We start from the raw sequence: 24,211 nt of genomic DNA, 5'->3' as shown, positions 1-24,211 counted from the left end.
AATCACTTTTTCACGCAGGGCCATGATGGTTTGGATTTTTTTTCACCTTTAATAATAAACACCTTCATTTACAAATTGCATTTTGTGTTTACTTGTGTTGTCCTTGACTATTGTTTAAATTGGTTTGATCTTCCGAAACACTTAAGTGTGACAAACATGCAAAGGAACAGGAAATGAGGAAGGGGGCAAACACTTTTTCACACCACTGTATACAGGGGCTGAAATGGCAGAAGCAGTTTCAGCCTCCGACAGGTCACTCTGACCAGCCTCACCAGGTCCTTCAAGGGGAGATGGTGCTGCAGAGGGTGGGGTCCACAGAGCCTGAGGGAGATCCCTTTGAGCCCCTATTTCTCAAGGTATTTGTACCTCTCCTTCTGCCCATAGTGTCGAGCAAAAAATACAGAGGTACTACCAGAAATGCACCCACTGCTGAGCAATATAGTCCAGCAACTGCCGCTGCTATCAAGGCTCAGTCTGATGCTAAGTAAATGTTTGGCTGGGAATGCCCGTCTGCTCTGTGTCCCTACTTGAACTATGTGCACCTGCAAAAGAGTGCATTTTATAGCTTTGTATAGCCCGCCTTGTGGGCTTTAAACCACATCGACGTTGCGCTAAAGCTCCGCCCCCTCCTCCGCCCACCCCTTCTGTTTTTTTTTTTTTAAGACTGCTTTTCCCACGTGAGCCGAGGGATCACACATGGAGGGGAGGGCTGGGGGGAGGAGAGCTGAAGGGAGCCGCCGTAATGACGGTGGTGGCGGGAGGCGGTGTGGCATACCACCCACTGCCCTATGGCTTCTTAGCCTGAAGGAAGTTGTGGAGGAAATTTCTGAAAAGAAACCCCCCCCCCCCCCACTTTCCTACCTGGAGCATGGGCTTGGATGAGCGTGCAGCTTGTGACACAGAGGAGACTCACAAGCATGAAAAGGTACGTGCTCTTGCCAGCCCCTGGTGGCAACTTTAAGCATAGCATACATTTACTTAAAGGAGAAAATCCACAAGAATTAGAAAAATTCCTCAGGAATCTCCCTTACCTTATCCAGCTGCAGGGTTCTGTAGTAACAGACCCAATCTTCACCTCTCACGGTGGGCTCCATTTATAAAACCCTTAAGGGACAGGGGGCCCCCTTTTTATCGGGGGATCCGCAGCTCTGGGCCTGTAAAGCACCCCGCCAAGAATGTGGCTGAAAAAAAACAAATACTGGATCCTGGGGTCCAGCTCTCTAAAAAGAAGTGTTACAGGTAAAACCTTGTTTCTTCAGGACACAAGGCCCGGGTACCATTCAATTCAGTCTGGAAAAGACACTTTGAATGGATCCGGTTGCATGGCTTGCCCCAGTAAGGAATATTCCAGTGGAGCTCAGCATAGCACATCTTTAATCGTGACCTAAGATACTGGCGAAAAAACGGAGGTACTCCCAGTAAGGGGAGGAGTTATATAGGAGGCTAAACTTCCTGTCTAGGGTGTGTTAGTGTCCATCACCTAGTGGTACCTATATAAACCATCAGTAAATACAATGGCTCTCTGTCCTGTGATAAACGAAAAAGAAATCCTCTTGGAAGCTGTATGAGCCAATTCAAAGAGCTTTTTCTGCAATCCCAATGATGCAGAAGAAACGCCTGAAGGGGCCGGGAATGCAATTGTGCCCATTGCACCCCCAGAATGGCTGCAGTCATTAAGTCCAGTTACTGCATGATCTGACAAAGGGAGGCCTGTGGGAGCAACCTGAAGTTCTGCATGGAGAGAAGAATCTTTAAAATCCTTTCTTCCGAAAAAAAAAAAAAAAAAAAAAAACGTTTTTTGGGCAACTGTGTCTATTAGGTAACCCAAAAAGGACATGCTCTGGGAGGGAACCAGACAAGACTTTTGCAGATTGACCTTCAACCTAAATTTCTGAAAGGACCGCAAGATCAATTGCAGATCCTGAACAAGGCTCTCAGGCAAAAGATTAAAAAAATTGTCTAAATATGGAACGATCGATGCCCTCTGTATTCAAAAATGGGCCCCAACTTCAGCCATGATTTTCGTGAAAATCCTTGGTGCTGCCGAGAAACCAAAAGGGAGGGCTCTGAACTGCCAATGACTTGGATCATTCTCCATGAGAACTGCAAATCTGAGGAACTTTTGATGATTCTGGCAGATTGGTACCTGAAGGTGAGCGTCCTGAATATCCAGGGTTACCATGAACACTCCTGGTAATAGCAGATTCCTTACAGAATAAATGTTTTCCATCCAGAATCATCTGTAGACTATGAATCTGTTTAGGACACTTAAATTGAGGACCATCCGAAAACTGCCAGTAGTCTTTCCTACCTGAAAGACGTCAGAATAAAATCCTTGGAATTTTTGATCTTTCAGAAATAAATAACCCCCTCCTTTTCCCACATTGCAATCAGATTCACAATGGCCTGCCGTCTCTCTTGGTCCCTTGGCAGATGGGTAGAGAAAAAACCTCTGGTGTGGGAGGTTTTTGAGTTCCAATCTGTAACCTCTTTCTATAATTTGGATAAAAAGGATTGTTGGTAATCTCTGCCCATTCCTTGATGAAATGGGACACCCTCCCTCCTACCACCACTCTGGCATCACTGCTCCTTCAGCTCCTACCAAAAATCCCCAAAGAGTGCACCCCCCGCATTTGCTTGTCTTTGTTCAATGACCACTTCTTTGCCTGTTACCGATTAGTCTTAAAATGTACTTTATTCTGGGGCTTATTCTTTTGAGAAGATGGAAAACTTTCACTCTTCTCAGAACGAGCTAGGAGCTTCCTCTAAGGACGAATCAAATAGGAGCTTGCCCTCAAAGGGTATGCCGCAAAGTTTATTCTTGGAGGCAAGAACCAAGATCCTTCAAGATTTTAGCCAGTCCTGTCTAGCTGAAATAGCCTCCCTAGCGGTAATCCTGAGTCTGGCTCAGGCTAGGAATTTACTGATAGGAGAGGTAACCCCGAGCCAGACTGGATCGCACCGCTGGATGCAGGGGAGGACACAGGGAGACTTACTTACCTTGTCCCCTGGATCCAGCGATGTCCCCCGCGCTGTGTGATGGAGCTGTCCTCCGCTCCATTCACAGTGACAAATGCCGCCGAGCTCCGTTCCCTGCGAGGTTACGGCGCACGGGAGCGGAGAACGGCGGCAAATTCAAAAAAGTAAAAAAAAAAAAAAAAAAAAAACACAAACACACAAAACACACCCCCTTTGTCCCTAGTGGTCTGTGCAGTGCCCTGCATGCACTTTTATATTATAAATACTGTTTTTCTGCCTGGAATTTGGAGATTGTCCATAGCAACAAAAAAAAAAAAAAAAAGTGTCCCTTTTTCAGTGTTTTAGGATTTGATTACATTATTGAATAATTTTTATTATTATTATATTATAAACTTTATCATACCGGGGATGTCTGCTAGACTCTGGTTTGAAGAGATTTAAGAGCATTATTCCTAAGAATTACAGGACTACAAAATAAAATGCCAGATTTCCATACAAAATAATTGTACCGCTTTCAGCACCTAATTCCAGACTGAATCATACCGCCAGGGAGGTTAATGAGTGCTGATGTTCTGGCAACAGATCTTCCAGAATCTGCTGCCGCATCAGCCAAAAACGCAACTGACTTGGCAATAAGTTGTAGAGAATCCCTGATCTCCTCTATGGGGTGTCGGAGGAGAGAAGGTCATTGAGGTCAAAGACGTTGGACCCATACGCCTCAAAATCGGACTGAAAGGGTAACCACCTGTTACGTCCCCTAGATTGAAACAACCTTCTTTCAGGTTCTTTCCACTCAAAGGATCATATCCTTGAGTGAATTATGTACAGAAAAAGACCTAGATTTCCATCCTTCTTAGACCTCTGTGCTTCTTATCCTGAACAGACTGGGCTTGCTGAGGCACCTCGATTTGTTCAGAAGGATATATTGACTTTAATTGTTTGTCAATATCTTCAACTGGAAAGAGATACCTATTTGAGCTACCAGTATCCTCATCCTCTGATGTAGACTCCTCATCAGACGTAGATACCAGATTCTCACCTTCCAGGTCAGAAACATTATGTGAATTAATGGTCTTTGACACTAAGAGGTAGAGATCTGAGACTGAAGGCTCCCGAGTCACAGGCTTAGAAGTGGAAGGACCTAGCTCGGCTACTCGGTTGTTAAAGGACCGCAAAGAGGCCACTACCTCCTTCATAGAAGTCATCAATTCCTTCAAAAGAGGCAGTAGATCCGGAATCTGCCTGATGGAATACAATCCTCACAAAATATTTTTTTATAATTATCAGAAAGCCTGCCTCTACAGTTTCCACATGTTTTCTTTAGAGGTTTGTCAACCTAGAAAAAAAAAAAACAGAAAACAAAACCCATGAAAAAGGCTTATACAGACCCCCTGCTACAGAAGCTCTTTATCCACAGATAAGGGCTTATCTTGGGGGCAGTATTGGACCCAGATGCCACCGCTGGCTCAACTCGAGCGGGTGCTCCGTCCTCCATATAAAGAACAGTTAAGCACGAATAAAAAAAAAAAAAAAAAACATAAGAAAAATATAAAAATGTCCATAAATCAATTAAAAAACAATCCATGGTGTCTTCAGCGATGAACTAGAAGTATTGCATGCAGGTGACTTTGTGGGAAACTCAAACCTCCACCAAATGGTAAAAATGGCAGCTTATAGAGGGTCTATCACACCTTCCCCCACGGGGTTTCAAAATGGTAAACCAATACGGATTTCCTAGGGATCGCCTTATGGTGGGATGAATCGATCAACGATCTCCACTCAAATGCCACATATGTCATGAAAATAAAAAGCAACACAGTGCTCTCTGCATGGATGCACAATTTATTACGGGGGGGGGGGGGGGGGGGGGAATAAAAAAACTCACAAGCCAGGCACATATGACCCAGTGCTTGGTATAACAGCATGAATATAAACAGACAACGGTGGCTGCGGGTGACATTGTGTCTGTCCGTACGAGTTACATCCCTATGGGTGGGACTTAATCAGTGGAACCTCAGACTCCATAGAGCCGACTGGTGAGACTCCTCTGACCGCCGCTGCACTGCTAAACTAGTCTGCCCTGCGCCTGGCAGATTGTTTCCAAAGCAGCGAGTCCCCTGCATTGTACAAAGCTGAGATCCTTTAAGAAAACAGTGCCTGGGAAGTGTGTCGTGTCACTTTTGGTTCCGGCACCATCTTGGTACACCCAACAAGGTGAAGACACGAGGAGATGCCTCTCCACTCAGCTAGACCACCAGGGTGGCAAGAAACCCAATACATACAGGGGTCCCTTCTCAGTCTATAAACATAGAAAAACACCCCAGACGTGGCCACAACCAGTCCTGAATATCACCAGCAAAGGGGGGTCCACCAACCAGTTACCAGAAAAAAAAAACACACACAAACATTATGCTGTGCTCTAGAAGGGTCTGGAAATACAAAACAACTGAGGGTCAGAGGAGAGGGAGGGGCCTTTTAAATTATGTTTGATTTGTGTTTCCTGTAGAGGGCAGAGCTAATCATCTCTCGCAAGTAGCTGTCCTGGAAGATGAGGGGGAAAATTCTCTGGTGCTGATGTGCACATCAAAGGAAATGTGCACATCAGCGCCTCTATATAGATCATGGGATGAGCCAACCATCAATAGGATTAGGAAACAAAGTTGCAAGGGCGCAGGTATGCCATACATTCTGCTACATTAATCTATTTTAACTGTGTCAACATACTGGATGCGATGGTAGACAGAATAATTATAACATTTCCAAGTAATGTCTGAATTTAGAAATGCCTTTATATGGTTTCAATTTTTATATTTTTGGCATTAGATTTGTTAAATTTTTTTGAATTGTCAATAAACTTAATAAAAGTTTGAGTCAGTTGATATTTACATAAAAAAAGCTTTATTGTTTATTAAAACATCAGGTTCCACCCTGAATAGTAAACTCCAAGTCTTGCAAGTTAGTGGTTTAATATCCATTTGGATATGCTCACACATAAAAGTATATACTTTAAAAAACACAATACCTCTCTTTTAAAACACTGAAAAATACCTCCAGGAAGGTTAAAAGAATTATTTAAGTGCAAAATACATAAATAATAAGCTTTCTCCAATATCTTGAAGAAAAAAAATAAAAAATAAAAAAACCGAGGAAGGTGTTCTATTTGGATACAATGAAAAAACAGCTTCTACTAAATGGCAAATTAAAAGGAGTCTCCCAGGTCTTCTGCCTATTGTTTCTGACCCCTCTATAAAGTCTATACACAGACTTTACAGCAGGGGTGCCCAACCTTTTGAAGAGTGAGGGCCACTTAAGAGACTTAGTAACCGGTCGGAGGCCACAATGAGTGGAGCGGGCAGGTGACAGGGTCCATGTCCACTCTGCATATGCAGAGCGACCTCACCTACTGCCGACCTCATTCCCAACCCTTATGCTCTGGGCTTGCCAATCCCAGATAAGGAGGTCACGGGCCATGTCAGAGCCCTCCGTGGGCCACCCCTGCTTTACAGGAAATGTTACTCTCCCTGTAGTAGTTGCTGCTTTATAAACAGAATTCAGGCCATTAGTTTGAACATGCTTACAGACAAGTTTATATTGGTGACCAAGCAATGAAATATAGAACATGCAATGCACACAAAGCATCAGATATGTGCAAACCCTATACCGATGGAATATGTTGCAACAGAACATACTATTAGATTCCACATGAGATTAAGTATATAGATATATAGCAATGTTGCTTACTGAAGTAGGCTCCAGCGGCCATACTGGGAAGGCAGACTTTCCATACAGCATTTCTCCAACAAGTCATATTTCCTTGATTTGTCCAGCTCGCAATTCTTTAAAACTTTTCAACTTCATATTAAAAGTTGGCCTTTTAGGACAGAGGTCAACCCTGACCACGAATATGGTTCATATCATACAGTGGTGCAGCACTTTTTATAGCTGTAATACTGTAACAAGTAAACTAGATTTGCAGTGAAGACTTGGGGTTTATTCTATGAACCCTAAAATGCATACAGTATATGAATATATGCACTACTGAAGTGCATACAGCTGACATGGCTCTATACACACTTCTACAAGTGATCAGTGCTATGAGTGGCCACAAAATTGAGTGTACCATAGCAGCTCTGCAGTTCAAATGCATCACTAATTTATAGTACAGCATGTTATAATATAATACACATTATCTGAACAGACAGCATAAACCAAATATATGCTGCGTTCTTCTGTCTATATATAATATTGACAGGATGAGTGTTGTTGGCCAATGCTTTGGCACAGAGCCTGCTGTCTGTGGTTCTGAAACAGTAGTGACTTCCCAGCGCACTACACAGATGGCTATAAATGATCTCATGCAGTTTAAAGTAACAAGACCTTTCTCCTCACATACATAGTGAAATTACATAAAGCCACCATCTTTTAAAACACTGAAAAAAGGTAAGACTTTTACAGCTGACATTTGTCCTGTGAGGTATATTTATGATGTAAATATACATTGCATTTCACCTTTTCTTCTTACACAGCCTATAGTATGGTTACATTACTTGAAGCGGGATCATATTTCAGATTATAGTTAGACATAAAAAAAATATATGTCTTGTTTGGAGATCGCTGTGCACCATAAAGCTCATATGATTACTTTGGGGTAACATGTCCATTATTCACAACTGTATTTATATCACGCCGGTTTTTCATTTCGACCCTCTGAATTGTCCTGCTTCACCATACTAAGGATGGTGTGGTCTGCCTCCATTGGCAGAGCTTCATTTCTCACATACAGGTAAGCCTCTGTGTCGGCCATGTCCAGCAGCTCATCCAGAGAGGCCACCACAGTGTCATGTTCCTGTACTACTTCTGGATACTGAACTGCCGACTGATGAATTCGCTGTGATCTGCGCACTGGAGTCAGACACTTCCATTCCTGGCTGCCTCCGTCCTTTTTCTTCTTGCTGGAAATGAAATATATGAACATCTTATAAATGTTGATTAAAAGGGTATTCCTCTACACAAACCCATAAAAACATGATTTAACAGGATTCCACTCATTCTACTGATGTATTAAAAGGCACAATATTAAAATTTTACCTGCAGGGCCATCTATAGGATTGAAATAAAACTGTAGAATGTCTCTCTCCCCCCTCCAAGTACCGTATATACTCGAGTATAAGCCGAGATTTTCAGCCTCTTTTTTGATGCTGAAAGTGCCCCCCTCGGCTTATACTCGAGTCATCGCCGTCTGCCTGCCCGATCAGCGTGTCGAGCAGACAGACGGCGGACATTCTACTATTCAAAAGCCGCGCCTCCGTCTGTGATAGGCGGAACACTCAATTTCCCAGCAGTCAGTGGTCCGCCTATCACGGACATCCACTCATCCTCATACTACGGACGAGGATGAGAGGATGTCCGTGATAGGCGGAACACAGACTGCTGGGAAATTGAGTGTTCCGCCTATCACAGACGGAGGCGCGGCTTTTGAACAGAGGAATGGCCGCCGAGGCGCCAACGAAGAGCGGCGATCCTGGCATGGCAGAAAGACGGAGGCTCGGCACGGGACGGAGGTAGGCTGGACACACAAGGCTGCACGGACACACACACAGGGATGGATGGATGGACACACACACAGGGATGGATGGATGGACACACACACAGGGATGGATGGATGGACAGGCATGTCTCACCCTCGGCTTATACACGAGTCAATAAGTTTCCCAGTTTTTTTGGGGTAAATTGGGGGCCTCGGCTTATATTCGGGTCGGCCTATACTCGAGTATATATGGTAGTACACTTCCCCAATGGTATGGAATTTAAAACCTGTACATTTACCAGTAGGACACCATGCCACCAAAATATTCACGTACAAGACATCAGGTGGTTGCTTTCAGCCATAACTCACTGCTCTGCAATCTTCCCATACTAGCTGTTGAGCCCATTGAAATCTACAGTGTTCCACCCCCCCAACGTTCAGAGGTTCGAGGACCAACTGATTTATGACGACAGGGACAGCATTCTGCAGCTTACTGCCTGGGCACAACTAATATTGGTGTAAATGCTTTAAAGCAACATTGAAATAATTGTTTTGCTAAATGAGTTGCCAATAACAGGACGTGCATACTTTTATAACCAATGTGTGCTGTCTGACCCCAGGTATTTGGGTACCCCCCTGTGCGTGCCGGGGCCTAGAGTCCCGCTGGAGTCTCCACTATATGCACACTCTTATTTGAACTACTCTTATGCAGCAGTTCCTAGAGGCACACAGAGCCAAAGCCACGCCTCCCCTCTTCCTCCACAATGGTGACTGATTGAGCCAAAGCTTTGCCGACAAGGACAGCGAGATCTTGGCTGCACTCAAGATTGTAGTTCTAAAAAACGGAAATGTGCACATAGAGACTCCGGCAGGGCCTCATAGGTCCTGGCAGGTACAGGAAGCAGCAACGGAGCAGTACGAGGAGGAAATTTATAAATGCAAAAACAGTAGCAAGAGCATGTAAAGTTTTGTTATAAGCAGCTCGTTTAGCAAAGACAGAGAACATGTACACTCTATTGTAAATGGGCCCCAATTTATCCTTTATCTCCACTGCTCTATGCAAAGATAGTAGAGACTAAACCATTTGCACAAATGGTCTGACACTGGAAATTTAAAGTTTTGAAGACCAGAGGAAATAAAAATGGGGCGCCGCTACCTAAAACCATTGTTTTGGTTTTTATTTCCTGAAATGCTAAAAAAGTTGGAGCAGAGATTTTTTTACTATAAAACAATTAAAGCAGACCATGCACTAAAACGAAAAGTCTGCTTATTACATAGTGCTGCCTCACCCTCATCTAAAATTGCTGCACACACTTGCTGCATTCTGCCCATCCAGTTAACAGCAATGGACAGGAGCTAAGAGTTTTGTGGATGAACAGATTAAAGCAGGTATTTTTTATAAGCAAAAAGTGCTTCTACCCAAGACTACTAAAGCTGTACGATCAAGAATAATTAGCGCTATTTTTTCCCCTGTTGGTCTTGACAAAAAGTGTGTCACGATTCTTGCTATACAAAGGATTCTCTCTGCTCTTCTGAAGCCACGGCTCTCAAAAGAAAGGATGAAAGAAAAATGGCAATCTGTCAAGAATTACAACATTCTTTAGAAGTGGAACTCAAGTATAACATAGTAACTTGTCAAAGGAATAGACTGTGTGTAAATGAGGAAATTTTAACCACAAACCTTAAACCTTTTTAAAGTTAAGTTAAAATCATTTTTTTTGCTAGAAAATTACTTAGAACCCCCAAACATTATAAATATATATATTTATTATTATTATTTTTTTTGTAGAGACCCTAGTCCAGTGATGGCGAACCTTGGCACCCCAGATGTTTAGGAACTACATTTCCCATGAGGCTCATGCACTCTGCAGTGTAGTTGAGCATCATGGGAAATGTAGTTCCAAAACATCTGGGGTGCCAAGGTTCACCATCACTGCCCTAGAGAATAAAATGGCGGTTGTTGCAATATTTTATGTCACACTGTATTTACGCAGCGGTCTTTCAAATGCAATTTTTTTGGGGGGGGGGGGGGGGGAGGGGGAGTGTCTTTAATAAATAAAAAAACAAAAGATAAAAAACACCTAACCAGTAAAGTTAGCCCAATTTTTTTTGTATAATGTGAAAGATTTTAAGGCACGAGAATTGTGATCTTTTTAATCTAAGCAAAAAAAAAAAAAAAAAAAAATTGTGATTCTCATTTTGCCCAGAATCGTGCAGCACTACCCAGGGACTGAAAAAAGTTCTCGTCAAACAGCCTACCTGACTTGGCATCTCTAAGTTCAGCACTGGAAAGAACAAATGGCATTTAAATAGGCTGGGTTCACACCAGTCCGGTGCAAATCTCAGCTACATTTACTCTGCGTGGGGAAAAAGCAGCTGTTCAGCGGTTCTTCTCCGTTGTAACTGCGGATCAGTGAGCAGGGAGAGGTGTAGTGAGGAGGAGAGAATTTGTGTTCAGAATGGAATGCATCTACGAATCAGATGCGTTCCCATAGAAGATAATGTGCTTGTAATTTGCACCACAGTGCCCAGAAACGCACACTTTTTTGGGCAATGGCCAGTGAGAATGCAACGCACATATGTGAACCAGATGCATTCAAATTAATGTATTTTAAAATGTCTGCAAATTTGATGTGGTGTAAGCCGCATCCAATTTGCATAGGTGTGAACAGGGACCAAAATAAATAAATAAATAAATAAAAAAAAGGAGAAATAGGGTTTCTTCTCCTGTAGGTCACAGGACCACTCCTGTGATCAATATTCAGCAGACAGCAGGCTAAAGACTGTCAGCTGACATCACTCAGCCTGTCCAGGCTCTGGAGGGATCCCAACTTTAATGCCTAGACCAACAGCTGGCTCAGGCTCTCAATGAGTTCTTAAAAGCAGCAGGGGACTGATGCAGCATTTAATACTTTCCATTAGAGGTCCATCTAGATCCAGTAAAGTTGCATGCGTCTCAGATGCCTGGGACTCTCCTCATTGGCTGAAACGGCAGCACGGTGCTATTGACTTTACTGTCAAAGTCAGTCAGCCAATGGGAAGAGAAAGGGGACGGGGCAGGTCGCAGCTCTGTGTCTGACTGGACACACATAGCTGTGGCTCGGCTCAGGGGCCCCCATAGCAAGCTGCTTGCTGTGGGGGTACTCAACAGGAGGGAAGGGCCAGAAGCACTGATGAGGGACCCGGGAAAATGAGGATGTGGGCTGCTCTGTGCAAATCTACTACACAGGTAAAGTATAACATGTTTGTTATTTATAAATTAAAAAAAAAAAAAAGAAAGATTTTAGTATCACTTTAACTCTCTAATGTAGCCAAAATAGAATGGAAAATGAACACGTATGCCTAAAATGTCAGGTGAGCCCATAATATACATGGTACAGCCAACTAATCACATATAAGAAATCAGAGTTCTGAAGCCTACAATACCGCAGAAGTGATGTGTGAAACCAAATGGGCCAACTAGTGTTGCAGAACTATGGCCATGAATGATAAAGCTAAAAAGGAACCCATTACCTGGAGAGACAGGCAATCTGGAATTTAACTGCAGAGCCCTGGTCACACATGCCCATTTCAAAACACGATGTCTCCATGTCATCCACAGGCTTCATGACTGGTGTAGCATGACTGTATCTATCCTCCTCATGCTGCTCACTGTCCACTGCAGTGTCCTCATTAGGCAATGGTCCAAATGTAACAACTACAAACACCAAAACAAAGGAAACATGAAATGAGCATTACACATAGCACTCAACTGCAGAAAGATGAGGAAGTGGAAGTCAATTACCTTTCGATTTCCTGCTTGTAGTCTTCATAATATCAAAGACAACTTCTCGTAACTCATCAATTGGCTACAAAATAAAATACAATTACAACATTTTAATTAGTATTTGCGATAAGCTCATAGACCTATGTATAGAGCTGACAGAAAGCATTGCAAATTACATACCCAGTACTCCAATGCTGATCATCACATAATATTACAGAATATGTTACATTTTAATAAGTGTTGTCAATAAAAGGGTTTCTGCACTACACCAAACAGCTAATAGCCAAATCACAACAGGGAGTGAAAAACAAAAAAACAAAACAAAAAAAATATGATGAAAAACTCTGCAGTGGCAAGTGGAGGACTTAGGTCTGCTTCCAGAAAAAGATAGCGATACTGGGAGGTGGAGTTTGCAGTACAATTTAGACACACTGGAAGGAGTTAAACAAAAGTGCCACAAGCCCCTTTATAATTAGGAGCGATCAGTTCTTTGTGCTGCCGTGTCAGAGGGAGAACTAAGAACAGAGAGCTGGTGCTGTATTCTCTGATCTCGCTGCCATCCCCGTCAGCCCACAACCCCCTGCTCATTTTATAGTGGATTGGATGAGGAGGGTTGTTAACCCTACAGGCTCTGCTGATTTAGTGTATTCACTGCACGAGCAGGAATCTGCAGCAGTTTTTTAAATGGAAAGCTGTAGGGCTGCAACGATTTTCATAATCGTTTAGATGGCTGATTATTGTTTCTATTAAGAGCCGGTTCACACAGAGGCAGTATGACTTGCAGAGCGACTGCCTCAGGCAACCTGCACACGACTTTAGCCGCGGCTTGCAAAATGATTTCTGTATAGAAGTCAATGCAAGTTGTCCCAAAAGTAGTACAGGAATCTTTTTCTAAGTCAGAGCGACTTGAGTCGCTCCTATTAGAACGGTTTCATAGTACAGAACGGGACATGCCATTTATTCTTAAATATCACTGCAGTGGTAAATATAAAATACACAGTATTAAAAACAAAAACAAAAATTATTGGCGCACAAATGAATAAAACCTTTTGTAGAGAACGCTTTGTCCAAATGTTAAGTTAATTGTTGTCTCGAGGAGGACCTGTAAAAAGTCTCAATGTGCAGCTGCTAGACCACTTTGGACTTGGTGGAAGAAAGCAGAAATTGAACCATCAAAAGGACAGCGCATCAGAGAGACTCATAGTCTGATGTAAAAAGCATAACAACAATTTATTAAATAAAAAAAAAAAAAAAAAAGACTCAATAAAGGACGTTTGATCCTCTTGGGATCTTAAAACCTTTTCATCAGTCAATCACGGCAATAAAACAACAGTTGCTTGATGACAAATTAGCCCTGGTACCTTCTATTTGTGACTTTGAGATGTTGGTGACTGCAAGGCTGTGTTACCAGTGTAGTCTATTGTGCACGTGAAAAGGGCTGTGGGTGGTTAACTTCCAGAGGCAGGGGGAACCAGTAGAGTTCATATGCAAATGAAAATAAATGATTGGAACTGTGTTCCCAAAGTCACTCATTGTTATGAATGGTTGGACTGTAAGGCTGGGGCACCGTCATACTGGGCTGGAGGAGTGGAAGAGAAAGGATCAATCGTGCTTCCTGTGCTCCGGGGCGGAGGTGCAATAAGCGCTGGAGGGTGTTGGTCCAAGTTGGACACAAGGTGGCATCCACCTTGTGTATCCGGAAGGCTTGGAGCGCAGCGCTCCGCTTCGCTTGCCCGAGCGGTTTGCGGGTCACTATTCGTCACGTGGGAGGCTCCGTAGCGAGGGGGGTTACCATGCCAACCGGCCTGCTAACATGTTTCGCGCGCATGCGCTTTATCAAAGCTAAGGCGGCGTGTGGCACACATCAGGATATATGGCATCGGGTTGTGTGGAGGGGCGGGGAGTATCGGAGTGGAATAAGTTAACCCCTTAAGTGTCAATAAATGTGTTTAGCTCGTAGCCTATGGAGCGATCATCTCTATTGGTGTGTAGACTTAACGGAAACCGAAAGCAATGGAGTTAGTTTCGATTGAGGTAATAAGTGGGTGAAACGGGATGGTTATGTGAGAATAAAAAAAAAAAAAAAAAAAAAAAAAGGGGGGGGGGAGGGGCAATGTATAAAAAATGTGTATAGACTGTAGCGACAAGTTTAAATGAAAGTTTTTAAATCTATAAAACCTGGAAAAAAATTTGGAAAATTTTTTTTTAAAAAGATATATATAAAAAATATATATAAAAAAAAATAAAAATACAAAAAAAACAAAAAAATAAAAATAAAATAAAAAGAGGAATGTGTTTTGGTATGAAAAAAAAAAAAAAAAAAAAAAAAAAAAAAAAAAGGAGGGGAGAGGGGGGGGGGGGAAAGGGGGGCATGCGTGCGTGGGTTATGTTTATGTCTAACAAATGTGTATTAGGAGGTTATGCTAAGGATATCGATATCTTCGTTGAGGCCTTGTGGTGAGAGGGTACCCATGAGATATATCCAAAAAGTCTCTCTACGGCACAGGAGGGAGAATCTTTCGTTATCCGTTAGGGTACCTTTTGGGATGGACTCAATTGCAAGGACCTCCATTTTTTTGAAATCTTTGTCATGGAACTGGCGAAAATGGCGCGGGATGCTGTGTTTAATGCAACCCTCTTTGATTAGGCGGCGGTGTTCGCCCACCCTAGTGCGTAAGGCCCGTATCGTACGGCCTACATAGAGGAGGCCGCAAGGACAACGTAGGACGTAGATCACATATTCGGTGGAACATGTAATGAATTGTTTTATCTTAAAGGTTTTACCTTGAGGTGTGGTGATGGTGAATTGGCCATTAGGGATGGATTGGCAGGTGAAACAGCCTCTTTTGCGACATTTGTATATCCCATGTCTATTGTCGAAATACATTCTAATATCGGGGAATGATTTATTACCATTTTTACCGGATTTTGTAAGTTTGCTGGGGGCAATAATATTCTTTATTGTACGTGAACGTCTAAAGGTAATTTGTGGTCTGGATGGGAGGGAAAGTGCCAAGATTGGATCTAGCTTGAGAATATCGTAATGTTTGAGAATTATTTTTGAAATATGTTTATATTGTGTGTTGAAAGTGGAAATGAACCTGACCGCGGGACTATTGTCTGTGGAATCTTTGGGATGCTTTTTGGTGGGTGAGTGCTTGGTTGTATGTTTCCTAAAGGCCTGTGTGATTAGGTCATCTGGGTAGCCTTTTTCTATAAATTTTTTGGCCATCTGCTGGCCTTGTTGTATGTAGTCATCAGTTAGGGTACAGTTTCTCCGTAGCCTCTGGAATTGGCCACTGGGAATATTTTTCTTCCAAACTGGGTGATGACAACTCTTGTAATGTAGATAAGAGTTGCCTGACGTGGGTTTGGAATGATTGCTGGTGATGACATTTTGCTCATTATGGGATAAGACCAGATCCAAAAAGACTAGCTGGTTTTGGTCAATGACTGATGTGAAAGATAGGCCCATGGGGTTGTTGCAGAAACTAACGAAGGAGGCAAAAATGTCCACGCCTCCACTCCATATGAGCAAAATGTCATCTATATATCGACCATAAAACACAATGAACTCGGCAAAAGGATTGTTTGTCCAGATGTTTTGTTTTTCCCAGAACCCCATGGTAAGATTGGCATATACTGGGGCAAAACTCGCTCCCATGGCAGTGCCTTGGAGCTGGAGATAAAATTGATCGAGGAAAGTAAAATAGTTATGTCTCAGACAAAATTCTATGCTTAGTAATAAAAATTCGGTCTGTCTAGAATTCATGCCTTCATTAATACTCAAGAAATGTTGGACTGCGGTTAGTCCAATTTCGTGGGGTATGGAAGTGTAGAGAGAATTAACGTCCAGAGAGGCCCACATATATTCCTCGGACCATTTATAGTTTCCCATGATCTCAATCACGTGGCTGGAATCCTTGATATATGAAGGAAGTTGTATTACCAGGGGCTGTAAGATGTGATCTATGTAAGCAGATAGTCCACTGGTGAAGCTGTTGGTACTAGCCACTATGGGTCTTCCTGGGGGGTTGGTAGGGGACTTGTGGATCTTGGGGAGGTGATAGAAGTAAGGAGTGCTACAAACTTTAGGCAAGAGAAAACGCTTTTCTTTAGGATTGAGCACCCCATCTTTATGGGCTTTCTCGATCATAAACGTTAGGTCACACTGGTACATAGGGAGGGGGTCAGATGTAAGTTTTTGGTAGGTGGTCGTGTCGGATAATAACCGAGTGGCTTCACCGAGGTAGTCACCCATGTCCTGTATGACTAGACTGCCTCCTTTGTCAGCTTGTTTGACTATGATGTTTTTGTTAGTGGTGAAATTTGTAAGGGCCTGTTGTTCTGGTTTGTTTAAATTGGTTTGTTTTTTGTTATTATTGTTGGTGGTATTACATAGCTCGATAAAATCTTTGTAAACCGCTTGATAGAAAGTTTCAATATAGGGTCCCTTGGATTGTGTTGGATTAAAAGTGGATACGGGTTTCAAATGGGTATGTGTAACCGCAGGCTCTGTAAAGGGATGTTGTGTCTGACTGGAGATGTTGCTCTCAATCCACAGCTCTTCGAGAATGCCTAGGATCTCGTCGTGTGTGGTGACGTTTATATTCATTTTATCTGATTCGGGTGTCAGATCACATTTTGCGTTATTGGTTGTTGTTTTAGTAAAATGTCTATTTAGGGTGAGAGATCGGACAAATTTATTTAAATCTTTAAAGAGGCCAAATTTGTTGGGTCCTGTGGATGGTGAAAAGCTTAGACCTTTTTTCAATAATGTTAATTCGTAGGGAGTTAGGGTATGTGTTGATAGATTGAAAATTTTTATGGTGCTATCTTCCACTAAATCTCTACTCGTTCCTTTTTGTTTAGTCTTGAGTTTTTGTCCTCCTCTACAACCTCTTCTAGTTTTCTCTTTTCTTTTGTGAACGTGACTCCCTTTGGAGAAAGGACTAAAAAACCTTCCTCAAAATTGGGAGGAGTGACTATGGTCCTATCTTTAATCTTGTTTACATCGGGGGCGCATATGCTGTCGTTCGATTTGGGGCGAGCTCCTTCTTTGATATACTTGTCCAGGTCCTTTGCTAAGGGGCTATACTTGTTTGCTGTGGCTACTGAAAAAAATCGGTAATTCGCAGTCGATGACGTCCGATTGTTCAGGAGGCTTGTTGGAGACTGTGGGGACCCTGGGTGGAGTGCCTACTGTTGGAGGGTTGGTTAACGTGTAAAATATAAAATAACCAACTATATGGTTAGGGAGAAAAATCTCTAATCCACTCTGAGAATAACAGACAGAAGAGATATTAGAGGAGAGGTATACGGCACATACCATTAGAGGAGAGGTATACTGTATATACTATTAAAAGGGTGAATCTGGTAAAATATCATCAGACTTTTTAAATAATAAAAAAAATAATTGTCTTCCTTCAAAAAAATAAAAATAAAATAATTTTAAGAACGTTAGTTCGATTTTCTAATTGTTAGTGGGGTTAAATCGATGTTCATTTTCAACCACAGTGATGGAAAAACGTGGAAATAGAAAACTTCTTGGTCAAAGGAGTTTTCAGACAGTGCCTGTGGTTTTCATTTAGAAATGACATTCGTTTTAAAAACAGAATGTTAAAAACAAGTGAAAATTTCAAACAGCATTCTTTCATTCAGCGAATGTACAAAGATTTTTTTGTCTGAATATTCTTGTCTGAAAATTGATCTGTGTGGCCAGCATAAGGCTCGGTGCACACTAAGGGTCCTTTCACACGGGGCGGATCAGTTCTGATCCGCCCCGTGGATATCCGTTTGCTCAGCGGGGATCACTCCGTCGATCCCCGCTGAGCAGGGAGATGACAGGTCTGTCTCTGCACACTGCGCAGGGACGGACCTGTCACAGCGCCACTCTCCCCTATGGGAGATCGGATGACGACGGACCGCAGTGCCCGTTGTCATCCGATCCGATCCGCAAACGGATGGAAAAATAGCTTTTTCCTCCGTTACACTTTTTCGGATCGGAGCGGGTCGGATGTCAGCGGACATGTCACCGCTGACATCCGACGCTCCATAGACCTCTATGGAGCACCCGTTCAGGTCCGCCTGAAAAACTGACAGGCGGGCCTGAACGGAACGTCAATGTGAAAGGACCCTTATGCAGTTTGCTTTTGATCTGTTTCTGCGGTGCTTTTTGCGCACATGATTTTGCTGCGATTTACGTTTTTTCATTTTTTTTGGCCAATTTGTTGTTGGGCAGATTAAAAAAACAAACACAAATTTGCTGAAAAACGCATTACATGCTTTTCTGCAGCTTCTCCGTTGAAGTACATTGAACCAAAAAAAAGCATTGTTTTGAGTTAGAAAAAAGTCCCCGACCCTTTCCAAATACACAGCGGCTGAAAAAAGCATAGATGCGAAAGTGGCCCATGGGAAACCATGTAAATGAACTGTAGTGTGTTTCTGCAAAAAGCACCAAAAAACAGATATGAACCAGGTCTAAGATGTTTAGTAACATAATGGGGTTAAAAAAATTAGCCCTTTATAGTACAAAAAAAGCAAATAATCACTACCGTAAGGGGTTCTTTTTTTACTGTAGAACTGTGAAAGTAATACAGTAGCAATTTGCTCTGTGTACTATAAAAGGGCCAATTTTAGTTTTTAACCCCATTACGTTATCGATTAGTTGTCGAAAAGCCATAGAAAGCTGCCGCATTCCCTCTGTTAATTAGGGGCAGATCTACGAAAGCTTTTATTTCACTCTGAAAAAGAAACTAGTATGGTGGTGCAGATAGACCTGAAACAGACCTGCTTAGTTAATGTGGCGCACACCACTTAAGACAGTTTCCTGCGCAAGAAGCTTAATTAATTCCCCGGAGTCTTCGACCCAAACTTAAAGATGTACCAACACACAAATTAAGGTTTTAAATTTCATGCACAGGGTTTGCGCCAACATTTCTTTACAGTGCTTATACAAGGAACACTTACATTATATACAATTGTACTCCAAATCAATTTCTGGGAGAAAATAATGTTCAGAAGACTGAAAAGGTAATCTGATGCACCATACACTTAAAGCGGGGTTCCACCGCCGTTTTTTTTTTTTCCCCCGCAATAATGTTTTAAATTAAGTTTACTAAATATTTCACATACCTCTATGTGCTGTCCGATTCTCTTCCAAGTCTTTTTCATTCCTCTAAACTGCCTAGGAAAACATCTCCAGGCGTTCTCCATTTTGCCTGTGGGCATGTGAAGACCACAGGCATTGTCTTCCGGGGCACAGTCCCATCATGCACCGCCCCTATGAGCTGCGATCTCGCGCATGCGCAGATCAATCCGCTCGAGCAAACACAACAACTCAGGTTGCCATCACAACGGGCGCGAGATCTCGAGCCTGGGCGCCGCACAGACTCCTGGGGAAAAAAAAAAACGATCCCAGGAGCCCTTGCGGCAGACAGGAAGAAGTGACCTGCCGCTGAAGCCCCGCCCATTTCTGCAGCGGCCCCACCCCTTTCCGCAATCTCCAGAGGCAGAAAATTTTAAATAAGAAAACAGAAGAAGACAGCAGAAAGGTAAGGGGGTTACCTAGCGATTAGGGAAGGGGGGGGGGATCACATAGACCTACCGTATATACTCGAGTATAAGCCGAGATTTTCAGCCTCTTTTTGAGGCTGAAAGTGCCCCCCTCGGCTTATACTCGAGTCATCGCCGTCTGACTGCTCGATCAGCGTATCGAGCAGACAGACGGCGGACATACTACAATTTGAAAGCCGCGCCTCCTTCTCCGCCTCCGCCTGTGATAGGCGGAACACTGAATTTCCCAGCAGCCTGTGTTCCGCCTATCACGGACATCGTCTCATCCTCGTCCGTAGTACGAGGATGAGACGATATCGGTGATAGGCGGAACACAGGCTGCTGGGAAATTCAGTGTTCCGCCTATCACAGGCGGAGGCGGGGCTTTTGAATTTTAGAATGGCCGCCGAGGCGATCCTGGCAAGGCACGGGACGGAGGCAAGGCAAGGCACGGCACGGGACGGGACGGGACGGAGGCAAGGCACGACACGACACGGGACGGAGGCAAGGAGGCAAGGCACGGCACGGGACGGAGGCAAGGAGGCAAGGCACGGCACGGGACGGAGGCAAGGCACGGAGGCTCGGGACACAGGTAGGCTGGACACACACACGGACACACACACGGACACACACACGGACACACACACGGACACACACACATGGACACACACACATGGACACACACACATGGACACACACACATGGACACACACACACAGGGATGGATGGATGGATGGAGACACACACACAGGGATGGATGGATGGATGGAGACACACACACACAGGGATGGATGGAGACACACACACACAGGGATGGATGGATGGAGACACACACACACAGGGATGGATGGATGGAGACACACACACACAGGGATGGATGGATGGATGGACACACACACACACACAGGGATGGATGGATGGATGGATGGACACACACACACACAGGGATGGATGGATGGACACACACACACACAGGGATGGACGGACACACAGGGACGGACACACACACAGGGATGGACAGGCATGTCTCACCCTCGGCTTATACACGAGTCAATAAGTTTGCCAGTTTTTTTGGGGGTAAATTGGGGGCCTCGGCTTATATTCGGGTCGGCCTATACTCGAGTATATACGGTAGTACTGTTAATTAGGGTGGACCTCCGCTTTAACTATATCTATTGACTCTCCTATGATTGGCTTTTTTTATGCAGGCCTATTAAAATATTTGATTAAAAAAGTGATGACACAGTATGCATCCTTTTGATTAGCGGTGGCCCATCCATTTGGAGTGCATTGGCGCCACCCCCACCTCCATGCATTTGGCCCCCTGGGCGCCAAATGCATGGATTCCAATGCAGGATGGGCGTTTTTTTTGAAGCACGCGATTAGAGCCAGAGACTTAAATAGGCTTCAAAAAAGGGTGGGCTCTTGACAGAAGCTATAGCAGCATAAAATACAAAACAAACCCAAGACAAGCAAGTTTTCATTTGTAGATTGTTTTGGTAGAATACATGTATTCTCAGAATCAGAACTTACTGTAGCTCCACACTGGACACCCTGTTTGTACAACTCCACTACATCAGTGATGCCCTCCCTTTCTAGGAGCTTTGCCTTGCACACCCAGTACTTTGCAAACTTTTTCCTTTCAGGAATTTTGTCCAGAGCAGCATGTATATCCTCTGATGGAACACCCTTTAGAAACAAAAACAGCAAGTTGTTAACATACAAGTTTTGACGTACTCTATTAAATATAATGCCAAAAAGCAGTTTGCCTGGGTGTGGGGGCCATTTATGGCTCATTGACACCCACACACGTGCTTTGTACGGTGTTGTTTCATGTATCAACATGTTGTGGTACAATATACCTGAAAGTGGTCAGATGTAGAGAGGCCATTGCTCTGTCAGAAAGCAAAGACTGGTGAAAATGGCAGTGGGGCAGGAACCCTTTGCAGGTTCCATGTTTTAACATTTAAAATCAGGGACAGAGTAGTTTTAAAGTGGTTCCAAAGGCTCAAGGTTTGTTTTTTATTTACCTTAATGCATTATATACATGAAGGTTAAAAACTTTCTGGGTGCAGCACCACCCCCTTACACTTACCCGAGCCTCGTATGGATGCAGCGATGTGTATGAGAGCAGCGGCTCTCCGGGGTCTCTCTCTGCTCATTGGCTCCCGCAGCAGGAGCCATTGGGTCCTGCTGCTGTCAATCACAGCCAGTGGAGAGCAGGGGGGTTTCCCAAGCCATGCTCCGTGTGTGAATGGTCAATGTCCATGAGGTTGCTCTGTGCAAAACCATAAAAAAGCTTGCCCGTAGAATTACTTTAAATTAAAATGGTTGTATACCCCACTTTGTGATTTTAGGTAAGCCTATAATAAGGTTTACCTGTAGGTAAAAATATCTCCTAAAACGTACACCGTTTAGGAGATATTCATCTTGCATCCCGCCGCCACTGCTGATATCACCGGCGCATGCGCTCAGAAGGTCTGGTGTATTGTGCCAGAACTTCAGAGCTTCTTGCCGGAATAGAGGCCTCTCGTGTGCATGACGGGAGTGACGTGATTGCGGCCCAGCCACTCAACGCTGGAGCCTTCAAACCCAGGGGGAACAGGTTATCCCCCTCGGCAGGGAGCGGACACCGCTAGGGGGGGTTACGCAATGCTTACTAGCACATTATGCCATTGTCTTGCAGTTTTTTTTCCCCCTGTACCTTGTTTACTGCCGCTTTAACCACTTGCTGGCTATAGCCAAATGACAGCTATATCATGGTTATAGCTTGGTTTGCTGCGGTGTGCTCTGTAATCACTGTGTCCTCCGGTCTCAGCTGATCACAGGTTAGTGTAAAGAGCCAAACAGCAGCTCTTTACCATGTCCAATCACAGCTGATCATGATGTAAACGGTTATCTGTACTCCTTCCATCAGGTTAATAGCTTAAGGAGAGACGATAATCAGCTTGTGTGAAAGGGACATCTACAACTGATAATCAGGGCACCGATGATCAGTGTCTTAATTATCAGTGCAGTCCCAACAGTGCTGCCAATCCGTGCAGCCCCACCCGTGAAGGAGAAAAATTACCGGTTTGCAAAATTTGCAAACCACGATAAATGTTTGAGGTTTTTATTTATTTTTTTATTGCTAAAATAAAATAAGTGGTGAATAAATACCAAAAGAAAGCTAAACAATCAGCACAGACCCCCCCCGTCAGGAGAGCCGGTCGATCGGCTCTCCTCTACTCGCGTCTGTCAGATGCGAGTGAGGAAAAGCCGATCACCGGCTTTTCCTATTTACATTGTGATTGGACACAGCTGATGACGTGGTAAAGAGTCTCTGTCAGACACTTTACCTAGATCGGTGTTGCATGATGTCAGATTGACACCCCGCAACAACGATTACCGTGATGTGCGCCCCCGAGGGCGCGCAGCGGCTTAATATCCTGAGGATGCCATATGATGCCCAGTCAGGATATTGAAACCACTTTGCCGATGTCATTCTGCTATATTGCAGGGGACATGTGGTTAATGAGCAATAGTCAAAGCGCGACAGAGCTGAAAACTGAAAATTGAACCAGGCAGGAAGGGGGTAAAAGTACCCGGTAGGCAAAGAGTTAAGGGAAAAAAATAAAAATGATAAAAAAAAATTACTAAAAAAGATCCTTAATATGCAAATAAAATAGGATTTTTTGTACTCACTGTGAAATCCTTTTCTCTGTAATTTCACCGACTGGCACAGCTCCTCTAAGCCATTGGGTTGTTACTCCACCTTTAGGAGGAGGGCATGACATAACAAGGGGCAGTCCCTTAGGAAACAACCCCCCAGCCTGCCATGCAGGCCTCATACATGAACAAGCAGTATAACGTAATGAAAAATAGGGAGGGGTGGGGTGCATTACAGAGAAAAGGATTTTACAGCGAGTACAAAAAATCCTATTTTCTCTTATATTCACTGACACAGCTCCTCTTAGCCATTGGGACGTCCCCCAGCAGTGCACAAACGAGGGGGGGGGGGGGGGGGGGGGGGGGGGAGAAACAGCATAAAAAACTTCATCCACCATGGCAAGTGGGAACTAGTATAAAAACCTTTACCCACAAAAAAAAATAAAAATAAAAAAATAAATAAAAAAAACAAACCACAGGTGTGTGGAAAAACCACCACAAACACAGGGTGCTCCTCAACAGAGACACTACACTCAAACCGCACCAAAACTGCGGTAACAAATGCAACAGTGCATTAACATTAAAGGTACTGTGTTTTTACCCCCCCCCCCCCCCCAAAAAAATAAAAATAAAAATGGAAAAATTGTATATGCAATTGCAACCATACAGGCCTCCTGCAAAACTTTGCAGCCAAAACAGGCATCGGTCGATGCACTGACATCTACCTTATAGTATTT

At 43.6% G+C, this 24,211-nt stretch overlaps 1 protein-coding gene across 1 annotated transcript in view; it reads right to left on the bottom strand.

Moving 5' to 3' along the window:
* Positions 1–5,854: 5,854 nt before the first annotated feature.
* Positions 5,855–24,211, bottom strand: part of CKAP2L (cytoskeleton associated protein 2 like) — a 41,276-nt gene continuing 22,919 nt past the window's right edge. The window contains exons 6-9 of the mRNA XM_077469593.1: positions 21,360–21,515; positions 12,291–12,354; positions 12,020–12,203; positions 5,855–7,931 (exon numbers count right to left, since the gene is read on the bottom strand). Coding sequence (XP_077325719.1) covers positions 7,661–7,931; positions 12,020–12,203; positions 12,291–12,354; positions 21,360–21,515 — 675 coding nt within the window. The 3' untranslated portion in view covers positions 5,855–7,660. The remainder of the gene's footprint in view (positions 7,932–12,019; positions 12,204–12,290; positions 12,355–21,359; positions 21,516–24,211) is intronic.

This window comes from Lithobates pipiens, unplaced genomic scaffold, assembly GCF_037356315.1.
Source record: "Lithobates pipiens isolate NorthernLeopardFrog02 unplaced genomic scaffold, aLitPip1_a1.2 Scaffold_8, whole genome shotgun sequence".
In the NCBI taxonomy this organism is placed as follows: domain Eukaryota; kingdom Metazoa; phylum Chordata; class Amphibia; order Anura; family Ranidae; genus Lithobates; species Lithobates pipiens.
Note: the sequence above shows the minus strand (reverse complement) of the source record. Positions and strands in the feature narration are given on the sequence as shown.